At 37.7% G+C, this 17,056-nt stretch overlaps 1 protein-coding gene across 3 annotated transcripts in view; it reads right to left on the reverse strand.

Moving 5' to 3' along the window:
- IBTK (inhibitor of Bruton tyrosine kinase) overlaps positions 1 to 17,056 on the reverse strand; it is a 55,898-nt gene that overhangs the window by 35,134 nt on the left and 3,708 nt on the right. For all 3 annotated transcript variants that reach the window (XM_027743191.2, XM_027743192.2, XM_027743190.2), the window contains exons 2-9: positions 12,541 to 13,208; positions 9,266 to 9,362; positions 7,901 to 8,025; positions 7,256 to 7,366; positions 5,861 to 6,031; positions 4,591 to 4,708; positions 2,618 to 2,798; positions 1,252 to 1,375 (exon numbers count right to left, since the gene is read on the reverse strand). In XM_027743191.2, coding sequence (XP_027598992.2) covers positions 1,252 to 1,375; positions 2,618 to 2,798; positions 4,591 to 4,708; positions 5,861 to 6,031; positions 7,256 to 7,366; positions 7,901 to 8,025; positions 9,266 to 9,362; positions 12,541 to 12,864 — 1,251 coding nt within the window. In that variant the 5' untranslated portion in view covers positions 12,865 to 13,208. The remainder of the gene's footprint in view (positions 1 to 1,251; positions 1,376 to 2,617; positions 2,799 to 4,590; positions 4,709 to 5,860; positions 6,032 to 7,255; positions 7,367 to 7,900; positions 8,026 to 9,265; positions 9,363 to 12,540; positions 13,209 to 17,056) is intronic.

Consider the following 17,056-nt stretch of genomic DNA (forward strand, 5'->3'; position numbering starts at 1 on the left):
TGAAATGGAGACCATGACCAAACACATTTAAAATATTCAACAGGAATGTGAAACACTGCATGCACAGCAAGTCCCCAACAAGGTAAACTGTACATGTCAAGGAAGCGAACATAAAGAAATAGTCGCAAGCAAGGTAAAGCCCAGACATGGCATTAACAGCACTAAAAGTCAGACTTTCATCTTCTCCCATTGAAGGGCTTGCACAGGTCTGTTAACATCTACATAAGGAGAGGACAAAAGAACCCGAGCAACCTACTTCCTTTCCCATCCCTCGAGCCCTACAGAATCACAGAATGGCTGAGGTTGAAAGAGATCTCTGGAGGTTATCTAGTTCAAACAGAACTACCCAGAGCTAGCTGTCAAGGAACACATCTAGACAGCTTTTGAGTATTTCCAAGGATGGTGATTTCATAACATTCATGGACAACCTATGATAGTGCTGGACCACCCTCATAATGAGAAAAGTGCTTCCCGATATTCAGACAGAGCCTCCTTTATTTCAGTTTGTGCCCACTGCCTCTCGTTCTGTCACTGGGCACCATTGAAAAGAGCCTGTCTCTATCTTCTTTACATCTCCCTTCAGGTACACATTGGTAAGATCCCCCTTGAGCCTTCTCTTTTCTAGGTTAAACAGTACTTCCTCAAAGGAAGTACAACCAAGCCAGACCAGGAAGCACTGATTTAGGAAAGAGAAGTATTAAGATCACATCCCTTTCCTTACTCAATAATTTATAATGCCTAGAAGCACTAAAGATCCCAGCACTTGTCAGTATGAAATGTACATCGACATAGTTCCACTGATGCAGGAAGATAAAGTAGTTTCTTACTGCTAAAGCAGTGTCCCAAAGATGTTAAAAGGGCACTACCAATACTACAGATGCTAGAGGCTAAAACTCACATGCACAAATACTACACCAACCTAATGAACAGATAAGGTCATCTCAAAACAAACATAATTCAGTCAAGGGCAAGGAAAGAAAAGGAAATACCCACATAGCTCCCTTATTTTGATATACAAGATCAGTTTTTAACATTCTTTAAAAGAAGGTATTTCAGTAAGAACAATTTTTTGTAAACACCACTAGATGGCACTGAAGGCTTAACTCTCCCAATGAGCAGATCTTGGAAAACGCCAAGATTCTGAAAGGTCCTGTAAAATGGGACTTTATTATGGGAAGAAAACAATAAATCCACCACAGTATTCCAGTTTTAAGACAACACAGTGTATACATTTAACTATAAATAACTTACTCTTCCAGCTTCATCCAGTGCCAGAATGCAAATCTTCTGACCCCCATTTTCTTTAAGATGCTGGGTATCTACCTTATATTCCAAATATCCCCCACTGACAAGAACTTTTTTAAGGTTCAGCTGCCTAAAAGAACACAAAAGGTTAAATTCGTATTTCTTCATTGTGTATTTATGTTACTTTTATGACAGTTAATTTTTTTGTTTATAGAAGCAGTAAAAAAAATATAGTTGAGGCAGTGACACTGAAAAATTACTTATGTTTAATTTTGCCCCTCTGGTGCTATTAGCACAACTGCTAGTAGTATTCTATTGCTACTATAATAGTATTCTACTACTACTATTAGCAGACTATAATTTTTGTTTTGTTTTTAAGTAAGCACATTGTATCTACAGGTTCTTCACAAAATTCCATTAGTGAAAACCAGTAGATGATACATCTTTGATTTCAGAATTACAAAAATTCACTTAGCTGTTTGTATTAAAAGACCTATCTTATCCAGTAGGTTATTTCTCAGGGATTTGGTACATTTTGGCTTTTAGCTGATCAAAACCATATTCCTTATCCCTTCTCAGTTTCTTAGTATAAGAGCACAGCATGCTGTATTAAGCTTCTACAAGTGCCAGCACCTTCACTTACAGCCACGTAGAAATGAAGTATAAAATAATCTTTAATACGTCAATAAATACTGTCAGAATTTGAAATGAAGCTGAAAACCTAGTTGGGAGTCAACTAGGCAAAATCTAATCTAAACAAATCTAATCAATTCTAATCTCTTATTGCAAACTAAGTAACAGAGAACAGGATCAAATCATTTCCTAAATTTATGAGTCAAGGATCCAACTTCTTCAACAGGTTTTACATGCAGGTTTTAGCATATGGACCAGATGATGTTACAAGGGCCCTCTTGCAACTTAAATTACTCTTCATAACATACTTTATCCACACATTAGTTATGAACATCAGACCCTAAATTACTGATTCAAAATCATAACAACGTAAATAAATAGAATAGCAGATCTTCAACGCCTCTACCAAGATGCACTTATACAAAACCAGGCTAACAGAGGAAGAAAAAACACCAGTTTCAATGTTTTTAAATCAGCACAAAATATTTCCTCTTAATGTGTTTTCTTTAAATATCTTTGGTAAACAGCAAGTGGCACCTTAGCCTCATGTCCCAACAAACACAAATAAAGAAACAAACAAAAACTATAGCCCTAGTTCATATAAAAGAACTGCAAATGAAGAAAACATGGAGGACCATTGTATTATCTGCACGAAAATCTTTAAAGACCTTCAAGTATACAACTACAGTGTAATCTTCACCTATTGTTTTTCACAACAAATTAGAAAAGTAACACATACTTTGAAGCTATCTTTTTGCACTGATAGTCTGCAAGTAAATAAATATCTCCTCTTTCAGTAACACATACTGTAGCACCATCACTTGCAGAGACCAAGGACACAGAGATGTCTTTATGGTGTAGAGCAGAAACTTGGCGAGGTGCAGTTACACATTTTTCTCCATTAGGATCCAGCAGATAACCTAAAAAATACAACACACCCCAAAAACATTATTTGCTATTCTACACATCGTACATTTAAAGGATACTTTGCTACACTACTTTGAACAATCCTTAAACTCTAAAAGATTTTTTAGGTAGCTGGATAATTCATCTTCAAAATAATTAAGGCAGGTAAGAAACACACCACACATACTTGTTAGTTCACCACAAACACCAGAAAACACTCAAGATTTGATACATAAAAATGAAGTAAGGCATATTCCACTCGGAAGCTATTTAATGTGGTTGTACTTCTTTGATTCAAAAAAAAAGAATATTTATTTGATCATATTACAGTTCAATACAGTAAAATACTGTAACACTGGCATAAACTACAGCTTATTTCAGTCACTGGAAGACACCAAAAAAGTTTGTCAGAAAAACTACCATAAGTGCACATAAGCATGAAGGGAGCAGTTAAATGAAATAGAGAAGGTTGCAGCTGTAATGCAAGATCTCTGAAAACATTAAAAAAAAAAATAAAACAAGGCCATTGCTGCTCTGCTGGGACAAGAAACCTAACAACAAGAATCTCATATATAATATAACCCTCCTTTGTGTGCAGGGCATAATTGCAGGGCACTTAGGTCTGCACCACCGAACAGAGCAGGGTACAGATATCCAGGAACAAGCAGCAGAGCTACCTCTACAGCTGGAAGCAACGCTGCCTTATGACAGTGTAGGGCCATGCTCAAACATTTTAAACAGGCAAGGTTTACCACCACAGGTCTATCATGGTGCCCAGCTGACTCAACTGTACCGTTTACAATTCACTTCGTGTCTCTATGGTACTGCACTGGGACGTGTGCTAACCAGAATAATCCCAACAACACAAGCAACCACAAAAACAACTTATATGATGGGTGCATATGAAAAAAAATGGCAAAAACAAAGAGATATTCACTGTAAAATACTTCTCTGACAAAGACAAGATTTTGCACATACCTCTTCAACCTTAAATAGAAACACAAAAAGTGTTGGAACCTGAGGCCAGAGCTGATGCAGATTAACTATAAGCACCAGAGCTAGCTAAACAGTTTTGTTTGCACACAGACACAGAACTGCAAAAATGCAAATCCAAACCAACACTGCAATACCTGTTTATCAAAAAAGATAAAAGCAATTAAAATATACCATTCATACAACAAATCGAGAAGTTCACCAATTGGTAATACATTTTTAGTAGGTTCTTTCTTGACTTCAGAATAATAAGAGTTAAGTGAAGCTTCTGGTAATGGCATTGTTGGAAAAAATCTAGATATAGGCAAGTATCTAACTTTAAAAAGTTAGTATGGAAAAAGTTATCAGTATCATGTTTACAGTGCATGATGAAAGAAGGACATAGGTAGGAGAGTTGAAGGCTGGTTTATAATTTATTAAGGGCAGTACAAGCCAGACTGTTGGAAGGAGAAAAGCATGCCTTGGGGTAATTTCCAACACAAACAGCAACATTCTGTTTCCTCAAAGTATTCAGCAGCAGGACCATACTTGAAACACGTAAGGCAGAAGAATTATAAAGAGTTCAAATAAGTCAGTTAAGTCTGACTAGCTCCTATCATCTCAAAATGCGAAACTGGTAGTAATGAAAAATATTCTTCAAAAGAAGTGTGAAGGGATGATGTCGCCAGATTGGTTTAAAAAAAAAAAAAAAAAAGAGGGAAAAGAAAGCTTCAACCAGGCTTCTGTTCTAAGAAGCAGATGACAGGTTAAGCATGAACGACATCTTTAAATGGCTGGATTTTAGGTTTTACTTTCAGAACACTTCTACCTTACCTAGTTGGCCGCCATTCAGCCCCATGGTATACACTGCTTCCTTAGTCCATAGCACTGTATGGAATCTGCCTGCAGCCACTCCAATCACCATTCTACCTTTCAGGTTTTTTGCCTGAACCTAAGCACAAATCCAAAGTACATCTTAATATCAAGTAGCAACAGGTGAATTTCACACGTACAAACTTCTGACAACATTTAACTCCTAAAGTCGTTAAGCATGAAGCACTGACATCAATCCACATACAGTCTAATAAATCAGGATTATTTCAGAAGTTCGTCAGGTGGGGCACTATTGCACTAGTGACAAAAAGAAATAAACTTTTTTCATTATCTAATCAGAACTGGAATCAAGTCTCTTTATGCTGTCTTCATATGTAAGATTTTGAACAAGACTGCACAGAACATGTTATAAGACAGCCAAAGAAGACTCAGGTGCTGCAAAATGTCAGCTAAAAGTTTCAACTTGTAAGTCCTAATGCCCTAAACATACTGCAGAACACTACACTACTAATTCCACACTTCAAATTTAACTTGATTTTCCAGATTAAGATGAAAAACTCAAAACAAATCTTGTGGATACAGAGCTGTCATTACACTAATGAAGAGCATCCCATGGTAACCCAAAACACTATTCTGTTGCATTTTGGCCAATAATTCTTTTCTACTTTTATAACACTGGTAGTGCAGCGTTGCTCTACTTCAGATGAACCTTCCTTTCAATGAAAGGTAATGTAACACTTCTTTACTTACAAAAAAATAAAATTTAAGAGATTAAGTATAGAAATATAGTTAAATTGTTGATGCCTATACCCTCTCTCCCCTGTAATTGTTCTTCCCAAAGCACTGACTCCAGAATCAACAGTGCTTCCAGCAAAGGATATAACAATCAAACCCTGAGAGCCATCATTCAGTGATTCAAAAGGAGTAAGAATGTCAAATAATACACACCTATTAATGTTACATCACTTCAGCTACATAACAATTTGAGGAAGAAAAGGGTTTTGGCAATTGTACCCTGTATCATACTTCACACTACAAACTTTAGTAGTGTTCAGGTTACAAACTAAGACATTCATCAGGACAGAGTTAAGCATTTAAGATCTCAGATGTATGATAAGACAGAAACAAAATTTATCTGAACTCACATTAAACTTGGTTGTCCTGAAAAGGTTTAAAAGTTATTTCCATAACCTTCACATTTTACTTTCTGTTAAAAAAACCAAAACCAACAAAAACTAAACAATTAAACTTTGACTGATGTTATTTTTACCTGTCTAGGAACACTACAGTTAGGAGGAGGAGGAAGAATACCCAATTGATGGAAAGTATTCAAACCAAATGTGTAAACATATCCATCTTCTGTTAAAACAACAGTATGATCCTTAGCTGCAGCTATCTGGGAGCACTGATGACCAGCTAAGCCTTCCACAAGTCTTGGAACCTGAACAAGAAAAGAAATACTGATATAAAAATATACTGGTTTGATATTAACTGGTGGCCATCTATGACACCAAAGTAAGTCATGACCAAATACTGAAATACAGATAAAAATGCATTTGACACACAATACGCTCATTAACATAATTAGCACATCCAATGCAGTAAGATGAACTACTTTCATTTGAAATGCATCCTCTGCTATGAAGTGAGATGACTTTTAAGCCACCTGTTCCAAAATTAGATTGGAAACTATATCTTTAGAACAGCTGAAGAGATATTAGCTATCACCTCTTTTGTTTTTCTTTTTAAATTACCATGAACAGTAAAGATTTCTCCCTCCAATACGGGATAATTCTAAGAAAATTCCACAGAATAAGGAAGTAGTTCTGTATCCTTGACTATTCATGCCCTCTAACATGAGTTCTCCTTTATTCAACTAGGTAACATCCTAATTTTGAAAGAGCAATTTGGAAAAAAAATTCTAATTTCATAGAATTGCTTTAAAAAGCTCTCTTCTTCAAAGAGCTCCAGTCTTCACTATAGCATTCACCAACAGAATATCCAGTTCTACCAGATACTGGATATTAGAAATTTTTAAAAATGACTGTGCTGCAAGCTAGACGCACACTACGAGGTAATGTGCACAGGATAAGATGTTAGGATAAGTCTAAAAAATTGCATTGTCACCATATCTTAGTCTTGTCGAATCTTAGTTTTCATATTGCAACAATGTACTATTCAAATGGAAGTGATCAGTGAGTTTGCACTTAATAGTTGTGTAAGTCCAGTAAGAAGCAACCCTACCATCACTCTTCATGCCACTACAGCTCCACAGTACTGCTGTTTCCTTTGTGACAGCCTTGCAAACATCAGAAGGCATCACAAACCTACTTAAGAAGCCAGCCCACACAAAAGACATTTGCTTCCACTTATCTGGCATCAGCTAACCTTTAAAACAACTCAGCCATAACACAAAAGTCTGACTGCTCTGTCTAGCTATCTTAAATTAAACTATATTTAAATGCACATTCCTTTACTCTCTGCCGCCTCACTACTAGCACTGGAGAGGTTTTTGTTATTTGGTGGGGAGCAAGGGGGCTGGTTTGAAATCAACAGCAAACTCATTTTGAAAGTACACTGACAGAAACTCCAATTCACTTTTTAAACTTGCTGTTTGAAATAAAAGAAACATTATGCTAGACTACATTAACATAAAGCAGCATACCAGGCACGTTTGTTCATCACCATGACCCAAGCGCCCTCCTTGTCCATGTCCACATGTATAAACTTGACCTTTGTGGGAAAGGAATACAGAGTGGAATTTGCAGAGTACCACCTGAAAAAAACAAAGGCAAAAAAGGGGAGGAGAGGAGGCAACACAGGGCAAATTAATTTTCCTGGATAATCTGAGAACATCTGTCAAAAGTACTTTGTGAAGAAGTTCCTCTTTAATAAAGATATGTTCATGAAAATACAAGTAAGATATTAGTATTAAAGCATAGGACTGCCAAATCAAGGTACAAGGAACACAAAATGTTTGCTTTAAGTATATTATGTACTGCTTTAACGTACCTGAAGAGATTGACAGTTTCAGTTTAATAGTCCCCAGGCTAACAGAAGCTCAAAGACTGAGTTTTAAGGGCCACAATACTGTCTCAGAATAGCTGAAGAAAACATGCTAAGACTGCAGCAGATTGTATGCCCTGAATGTTTGCTCATGTTCTACTTTAAACTTCCAAACATTCTCAGACTGAAGTCCCAAGAAGTTATTAGAGTTCTCAATAATTGATAACTTCTTTGATACTTCTTCCCCCTCACGCACCCATCCAAGTTCATCAAGAAAGGTGCCTATGTAACACATTAAGAATACCTGTTTGATATACACGCCATTCCGAGGAAAAAGATCCACCAGCTCAGGATGATGTTTACCCTGTTGACCACCATGACCCAAAGTGAAATTTATATTGTTTCCCCAGGTGTAGACTTCTGTGGGATCTGTAATGAAAAACATTCTCTCTGCAGCTTGTAAATTTACCAGTCTTGGGCATACTGACTCCAAAAAACAACTCCTGTTTCTATCTAAAATTTGAAAAGTTGTTTCTTACCTAAAACTAAACTTTACAAACATTTAATCTTATGAGAAGTAAGGTGCTACAACAAAATATTTTAACAATATTGTGCAGATGATCAACATTAGTTATATTTGCAGAAAATGCAAACATTCTGCAGCAGCAGATTTACACATCGTTTTCAGAAGACAACTATTAACCACCTTAAGTTATATGTGCTTTGCTTCAATTTAGTAAAAAGCCTTTCCCAAATTCAAATCAGAGGTGGCCAAAAATGAGATTTATATTTTTTAAATAACCTTTCAGTGACATCTGAACACCATTTTCTGATGAGTAAAAAACTGAAATCAATGTGTATTTTGCCAAGCTGCACCACTGTCCAGGGAGACCTTACGGCAGCCTTCCAGTACCTGAAGGGGACCTATCAAGAAGGTTGGAGAGGGATTTTTTTATAAGGGCATGTATTGATAAGACAAGTGGGAATGGTTTCAGATGGAAAGAGGGTACGTTTAGGATAGACAATAGGAAGAAAATATTTACAGTGAGGGTGGTGAGGCACTGGAACAGATTGCCCAGAGAAGTTGCGGATGCATTATCCCTGGATGTGTTCAAGGCCAGGTTGGATGGCACTTTGAGCAACTTGGTGTAGTGGAAGGTGTCCCTGCGCACAGCAGCGGGGTTGGAACTAGATGACTTTTAAGATCCTTTCCAATCCAAACCATCTCTGATGATTTTAACTGAGAAAATCAGTAGAATAACTGAGGTCAAAAAACACCTCTGGAGATCATCTAGTCCAACGCCTGTGCTGAAGCTGGGTCATCTAGAGCAAGTTGCCCAAGACTATTTTCTCTCATGTTTTGAGTATTTCCAAGGATGGAGTCTGCACAACCTCTCTGTGTTACCTATTACATCACTTGCCTTTTTTCTTATTTTTTTTAACCTCTGAGCCAGTCATTATTCCTGTGCACATATGTGCATCTTGTGCCTACCACCAAGATTCTGTTCTTGCTTTCTTCTGATATTAGCAACCCCATACCTTCAGGTATCTCATAATTTACAAAGTCCTAACTAAAAACACAAAATACTGTCTACATTGGTACATACATTAATATATTGGTGACACATATCTTCTTGGAAAACAGGAATTAAGCTATTTAATCTCCTACCGGTTTTCTTGAACACCACATGGATAGGCCTATCTTTCATCACGAGATCCAGGGCTGATAAGCCTTCTTTATCCTGAACATACAGACTAACGCCATGCTGAAAGTGAAGGAGAGAAGGGGAAGAGAAGAAGTGAAGTTCATTTTAACTGCACAGCTTGAAGTAAACCAGGTAAACATTTAAGAATCTATACAAATCTTTAACTGAAGTTTAATACTGAAAAAAAGAAACTCTTCAGATTCAAATAAACTGTGAGCAAATCTAAAAAAAAAAAAACAGTGCAATTCTGTTCAGCCACATATACATCGTGTTGACTTATTAACTGGGATTTTATTGTCTGAATGCTGACTGTGTAATAGGATGTAATCAGTGAAATACAAAGTAAACAGATTTGAAGATAAAGCACTGACATCTAAGAATGACAAGTATTCATCAAAAATGCATTTACCAGCTTCGAAGAACATATTTTCTTAAATTGGCATGTTTATAGAATCAGTTTTGACAATCTAGAGAAGTAAAAAATAAAAAAAAACTAATATGACTTTGAAAACAAGCAAGGAACAGTGGTTCACAGCTACTGAGAAAGGGCAAGAGGACACAAACAGCCAGACAAGAGACAGTGGGGAAGGTTCAGAGGCAGAAAACATGAACAGTTCATTCCTTTAGAACTCAGAGAGACATAGACAGGTGGGGGTTGGTCTCTTCTCCCAGGCAACCAACAATAGGACAAGGGGACGTGGGCTCAAGCTCTGCCAGGGGAGGTTTAGGTTAGATGTTAGGAAGAAATTCTTTACAGAGAGGGTTATCAGGCATTGGAACGGCCTACCCAGAGAGGTGGTGGATTCACCATCCCTGGAGGTTTTTAAAAAGAGATTGGACGTGGCCCTTAGTGCCATGATATAGTAATTGGAGTTGGATCAAGGGTTGGACTTGATGATCTTGGAGGTCTTTTCCAACCCAATCTATTCTATGATTCTATGATTAATCTCTGTAAATACCATTTGCTCAATACAAAAGAGTGTTGCTACACCAGCCTTGGTTTTAAGGAAGTCAAGTGTCATCAGCCACTTCCCTAAAGGGAAGAACTGCAGATGTTCCCAATAGAACCTAATGGATAAAACAGCTGTACCTTGCTAACATAGAGGAAAACCTTATAGATATAAGGTTTATATAAGATATAGATTTATAGGTTTATAAGATATAGATATAAGCAAACGGTACTGCTTAATAGTAGTAAGCAGACAATGGGCCAGAGTGCTCCCTCAGCAAAGGTGATGATCCAGGAGGAGCAGCTGATAATTCAGAGGATTGTGCTGACATTCAGAAGGAAGGACCTTGACAGGCTGGAGCAATGGTCCGAGAGGAACCTCATGAAGTTCAACAAATGGAAATGCAAATCCTGGCCCTGGAGAGGAACAACCCAGCGTACCGATACAGCTGGAGGCCAAATGGCTGGAAAGCACCTCAGTAGAAAAGGACTTGGGGCTTCTTGTAGACAACCAGTTGACTGTAAGCCAGCAGTGTGTCCTCACAGCTAGGAATGGTGAAAGCACCCAGGGCTGCCTGTGGGACCGTTGCCAGCAAGCATTACTCAGCACTGGCAAGCCACAGCTGGAGTGCTGGCTTCAGGTCTGGACTCCCAGACATGGATATACAGGACCAAGTCCAGCAAAAGACCATGAAAACAATGACTGAGGCATCTGACATACAAAGAGAAGCTGAGAGAGCTGGGATGCTTAGCCTAGAGAAGGTTTGGGGCAGGGGAGAAAGACAGCATGCTTTATCAATATGCATAATAAACAACTGCTTGGAGGTTAGAGGTGGGATCGTAGCGATACTCAGTGACAGAAAAAGTGGCAACAGGCACAAACTGAAATATAAGAAATTCTGTTTAAATCTAAACCCCACTTTTACCGCACCGGTATTAAAATATCGGAACAGAGATGTCTGATGCTCTGTTCAAAATCCAGCTGGACACAGCCCTGGGCAATCTGGTCTAGTTGACCTTGCCTGAATATGGGGGTTGGACTAGACAACCTTCAGAGATATCCTTCTAGCTCAGCTATTTCATAATTCTGTTCTATAATCTGTTCCTGTTGTTGCTATAATACCTTAAGAACATATCCTTTAAATAACACAGTACAGCAGAGGATTCAGTTAAGGAACTGGGAGACAGAACACTCTCCATGAGCTGGTTTTTTCTGCTTCTTAGAAGAGTATCAGCAGAGCTGGCTATCACAAAAATCTCATTTGTTTATGCAACTGACAGAAAAGTAAAATACATCTGGGAAAACCTGTAGAGGCCTCCCGTAAGCAAATATCAAAGATACAGATATATGCACATACACTAGAGGATTGAAAACTTTTTCATATATCAAGCACAGAGTTACTAATTTTCTAGAGAACAGAATCATGTACAATTCTTATAAAAACACCTACTTTTGTGAAGTTTAACGGAAATCTCCTCACTGTGTAAGGGTACAGCACATATTTAACAATTATCAGACCTTCAAGAAATATAAAACACTGGATCTTTTTGCTTCAAGTCTTGTTAAAAGCAGAGAGTTCTATGTCTACAAATGGCTAGCCACTCTAATCTAAAAAGGCTGAACTCAAAATGGAAAATTCTCTACCTTAAGAGGTTTTTAACCAACCCTGAACCACAAATATTTCCTTTTCTCACGTGGTTAAAGGGATATCGGAACACCTCAAACAAATGGAGCTCTTCCCTTTGCTGTACTTGGGACAGGAGGAACACAAGGAAGATTAATTAAAAATACATACAACTCGCTAAGTGGATGGGAAGAAACAGCAATTGTAAGAAAGGAATAAGGGGGACTGAGCAAAAGCCACTTAATAAAACATGCCATATCTTGAAGTGCCTCTCTCTCTCAAATATAAGATTCATTTCTAATTATAATGCCATTTAATCTTTCATTATTTTATGTTCTCTTACACCAATTGGTACAATTACTGAAGAGTCCTTTTTTAGAGTATCTTTAGTCTGATCACTCTCCACTTTTAAGATCCTGACCCTGATATCACCCACACAAACAAAAAGTGTTGATTTCTGCATGGGCAGACAGTCATTTTTCATGAATATAGAGACAACGTTCAAGTAAATCAATGCTCTGCGATCTAAATACAACATTATTAAGACATATATTGAGAAAACCCTCAAGAGGCTTTCAGTCAAATTTAAAAACACACTTTTACATAACCAATACAACTCTAAAATTGTAGATGCTGAGGAAAACTACAGTTGCAAATTACTCACCTTCAGTAATGACAAAACACAATCAATGTATCCATAAAATATACTTCTGTGCAAAGCCGTCCATCCAGACTCTTTGTCTTTCGCCAAGAGATCTACTCCTTTGGTCTCAGCCAACCAGTCTAGCACACCTTTTTTGCCACAAGACGAAGCGAGATGTATAACATTTCTGCCAAAGGCGTCCTTTATAGTTGCAGCATTGTAGCAGTAAGAAGAGAGAAAGGCCTTGATCTGGCCTTCACTTCCTCTGGTTACTACAGAAATAACATCCAAAGCATGCTGTAGAGATCGACACTTTGAAGTGCACTCTGGCATGTGAGAACTCATCTTCACTTCTAAAGCTGCTCCTCTCCTTAAGGGGAACAACCCTTAAGTGTATCAAGGCACTCTAATTCAGTACACAACACAGTGCCCTAAAAAAATTGTAATTCCAAGGATGTAAATCCAGTTTTATTGAGCTGCCATTAGAAAACTTTGTTCTATTACGTTTGGCACTTGATTCAAATAAATATTTATAAATATATATTTTTAGAAGTCTTATTTCACCATCTTATATAACAAATATTCTTGTCCATAGAAAATTCCAAAAGTGAACTACCTCTAGTGTGCAGAGGGGGATTCCCCCTCCACACAACCTTATTCTTCTAAAACTCCATAATTGCAAGGGAGACCTGAAAGAGAACAAACCAGAACAGATTAGCAATCAAAAACTCTTTTCCCCAGCAACTGTACTGATTTAACCGCACACCAAACTAGCACTTTCAAGTACAGGACAAGACAATGTGCAAGGGTTAACTGACCTGCCCCATGCCATCCGAGCTTATATTCAGGTATTCACTCAGTTTAAAAAAAACATTACTCCCTTCCCCACCCCAACCACCTCCTACCTTTCTTTGACATAAATCTTGCAGCCTACAACGTGAACTGGATCCAAAAAAGTCATCTGAAGAAAAAAAAGTATGCTTTCCCAACCTTAGGGTCCTCAGTATCCTGTGACTGTTTACTGTCTAACTGTATCATTACTTCGTTATCAGAAAGCAAGAACTTAACTAGAAGGTTGACTGGAGGTGGGGGGGAGAGAAAGAAAGAAAAAAACCAAAATACAAACAAAACCAAAAACAAATGCACCAAAAAACCCCCCCAGCTGTTGAGCACACTTTGGTTAACAGAAGACTTGTCAGTAACACCCAGGGGGAGAGAGGGACCACCACAGTTTCCATAGCCACTGCAAAAAATAGGATTATGCCCCACTTTCTCTTCCCTGCCCTGAATGCATACTCATGTCCCTACTAATTCTATTCCACAGAACCAACAGGAAGGTTCCTCTCCACCACTCCCATAGCTCCTAACACAGGTGGGAGAAAGGATGGCATCAGAGCAAATAAAAGCAGCTTGTACAAGAGACATGAATTCAGGCAGGGCTACGGTCTAAAGCTCCTGAAACAGGCAGGAAAAAGTGAAGGTCTAGGTTGGATGAGGTAAGGGAGTAAAAAGAAGGAAAAGGAACCAAAGACACAAATTTTTCTTCATGAAAATATATTCACAATCTGGGGCATACAGCATTTCTGCTTAGCTTGGCATACTTATCTTTAGCACATCCATCTTTCTCTGGCATCCTCTTTCTCAAAAGTAAAGGCCTGACAGAAGCACTCACGTTGCATATGAAACATGTACAGTTAAAGTCAAAAGCGTCGCAATTCACCAAGTGCACACAGCAGCATAAAAATCACAGACAAACCCAGAAAACAGAGAAACTACAGACATCACTGATACACTGCTGAATTAATTGTGAACTGCTAATAAGCCCCCAAAAAACAATATGCTTCAATCTTCCAAGCATAAGTTTAGTTTCAAACTGAGTGAAATAGGACAAGACACAACACAGTAAACACCCCCCCACACACACACTACTACTTCCAGCTCAGCAGTCATTAGCAAGTTCAGGTCCTACTCCTTGACCCCCACCCTGTCCAAAAAGCCTGTTGAGCTTAGCTTTCATTGCTTTTCAGGCACTGAGTGCATAACCATATTTTGTTAACATCTCTCTCTGCAAAGACACGTCACAAAAAAACTTATTTTGTTCGGAAAACAGAAATCCCAGTCCTCCTCCTGTTTCAAGAATTATCATCAAGATTTCCATAAAGCTGCAAGCAATTAGTTTAGAGCAAACACTAGTAATGGAATGTAAACTTCCAAGAAAACAAAGGTCTAATCCAAGAGTATTCCTTTAAACATTTCACAACAAAGCCTTCAACAATTATTTTTCCACCTCATTCACAAGGGATTAAATACTCGGAATGCAAATATACAGATCAGAAGTTGTTTCAGTGTGTACCTTCAAAACAATTTCACAGAGAGGTAAATGAAGAAGAAAAAAAAAAAAGTAGTCTTTATTTACTACAATTTAGTCCCTCATCCCTGACCAGGAGTAACAACCAGAAAGCTTTACCAGACCAGAATTGACCAAAATTTGTATTTGTCAAAGCAAGCTTCAGGTCACCCTACAGGTCATTTTCCAACCAACTTCCAAACTTCTGCAGTAACACAAAAAATTAAACATATGTGTGCATCGACTTTTCTCCTCTGACCTTCTCAAGCCTGAGACTATAAAGAGAAGTGAATCACTGTCACAGGCTTGAAAAAAAAAGCTCTAATTTCAAGAATGCAGCCTGACTTGCTGCTCCAAGGAATCAAAGTGTGATAGGTGACTATTGGCAGACTCAGATTGTCAGTGCAAACACCTTTCTAAACACTAATAATTGAAAAAAAATATCTGGAGATCTACAGAAAGAACATCAGAAGTGCCATTATCCTCAAGTCAATTTTTCAGATTTCATCAATATGCCACTAGGCAAAAAAATTATGCTGTGGAAGAAGGATGAATTTTACATATGCCTTTTAAAGCACATCTTAAATATAGCTCATTGTTTAGACATTATTATTAGTGCTACAAAGAATAAAACTAAAAACAACATCAAGAAAAATTACTCAGAGTCATAAAACAAAGTAGACTAATCTCTTAGGTAAACCGGTATGAAATGACACCACCACGCAAGGAAGCAGTTCTGCTGTGCCATGTGCCATACCTCCCCTTGTGCAGATAGATACACACCTATTTAAGACACTGAATTGCATGAGAAAATGATTCAGAAGAAATCAAATCCTAGTTTCAAAGAAATATGTGCCATTGCAAGAAAGGAAGAGAGAGGCCAAAGAAAAACCTATTTAAGGCACCTGAGGTCTAGCCTCACCAAACACCAAAATGTGAACAACAAATCAAACACTAAAAGAATAAAAAGTCTTCTCCTAGGTCACACTAACTCCATCATGGTGACATTTACCGCAGCTATGTGAAACCTGACTCTGCTGAATCATTTCTTTATAAGTCATTCCAACCCATCCCTCCTTTACTCCAAACATTACAAAACTAGATACTATAATAGTATATTCATACATACACCTTGAGTTTCAAGACAGAAGGATGTAGATCAAGTTTTCACCCCTCCACAATAGACTGGCACACCAGTAAAAGACATTATCACGTTAATACTGCATCTGAAAAAAGTTAATAATCAGATCTGACTGTTACACAAAGGAAGTCCTTAAGTGAAACCTTAAAACTTTCAAATTGTGAGTTGAAGCTCAGGTCTGTGTAAAAGCCTTTCTGCTGTTCAAATGCTTACTTCTAGTACAGGGAGTCCCAAATGAATGATGAGCATCTAAAATAAGCACAAAATAGGAAAAGCAACAGCATTTTTCAAACTCTGAATTGAAATGTCTAGAACACAGTGCCCTTTTGATTACGTGTCTCTACTTTTATTTGCAGATATTTCTGTAGGCTTCTCAGCACTAGTCATATTCATGCTGTAATACCAGTGTCTTCCTAACGCTGTAATTATTAGAAGACATAAATAAATAAGATTATAACATTTTCAACATTTTTATGATAAAATAAGTATCATTTGGAATTCAAAGTATTTTTAAAAACAAATTCCTAATTACATTTTATTAGAGAAAAAAGTCATCAAAAAATGGAGGAATTGGAGCAGTATTCAGAGGATAACAAAGATGTTTTATTTCTGCAGCAAGTGGGTTTCTAAATTTTTGCCCTAGAGACATGAGCTACTTATTACACATGTTCACAGTCAAGGAAAATTTAAAAGATTACAACCAACTTGGAAGAAATTCCTTAGAACTAAGAAAGTGTTTGTAGTATGTTGCCTCCTGGAATTAAGTAGAGCTGTCTCACTCGGCTCTCCCCTTCAGATAAGGCAAAGCACCACAGATGTCAGACACCCTCCAAGGAGGTGTGTGTCAGATGTGTCATCTGACCTTACAGATTCAGAACACTTGCAGTTGAAAAAGTAGCTCTCTACCTATTGTGGCTGTTTCTTTGAAAAAGTCACTACAAAAATCACAGCTGTCACACCTCTCTTGAGTATGACATGAACAAAGATTCTACACATTTGTAAGACCAAGCTAACAAATAACTTCATGACTAAGGATGATGGTGGCAGAT

This window comes from Pipra filicauda, unplaced genomic scaffold, assembly GCF_003945595.2.
Source record: "Pipra filicauda isolate LSUMZ 115617 unplaced genomic scaffold, ASM394559v2 scaffold403_size635245_pilon, whole genome shotgun sequence".
NCBI classification, from domain to species: Eukaryota; Metazoa; Chordata; class Aves; order Passeriformes; family Pipridae; genus Pipra; species Pipra filicauda.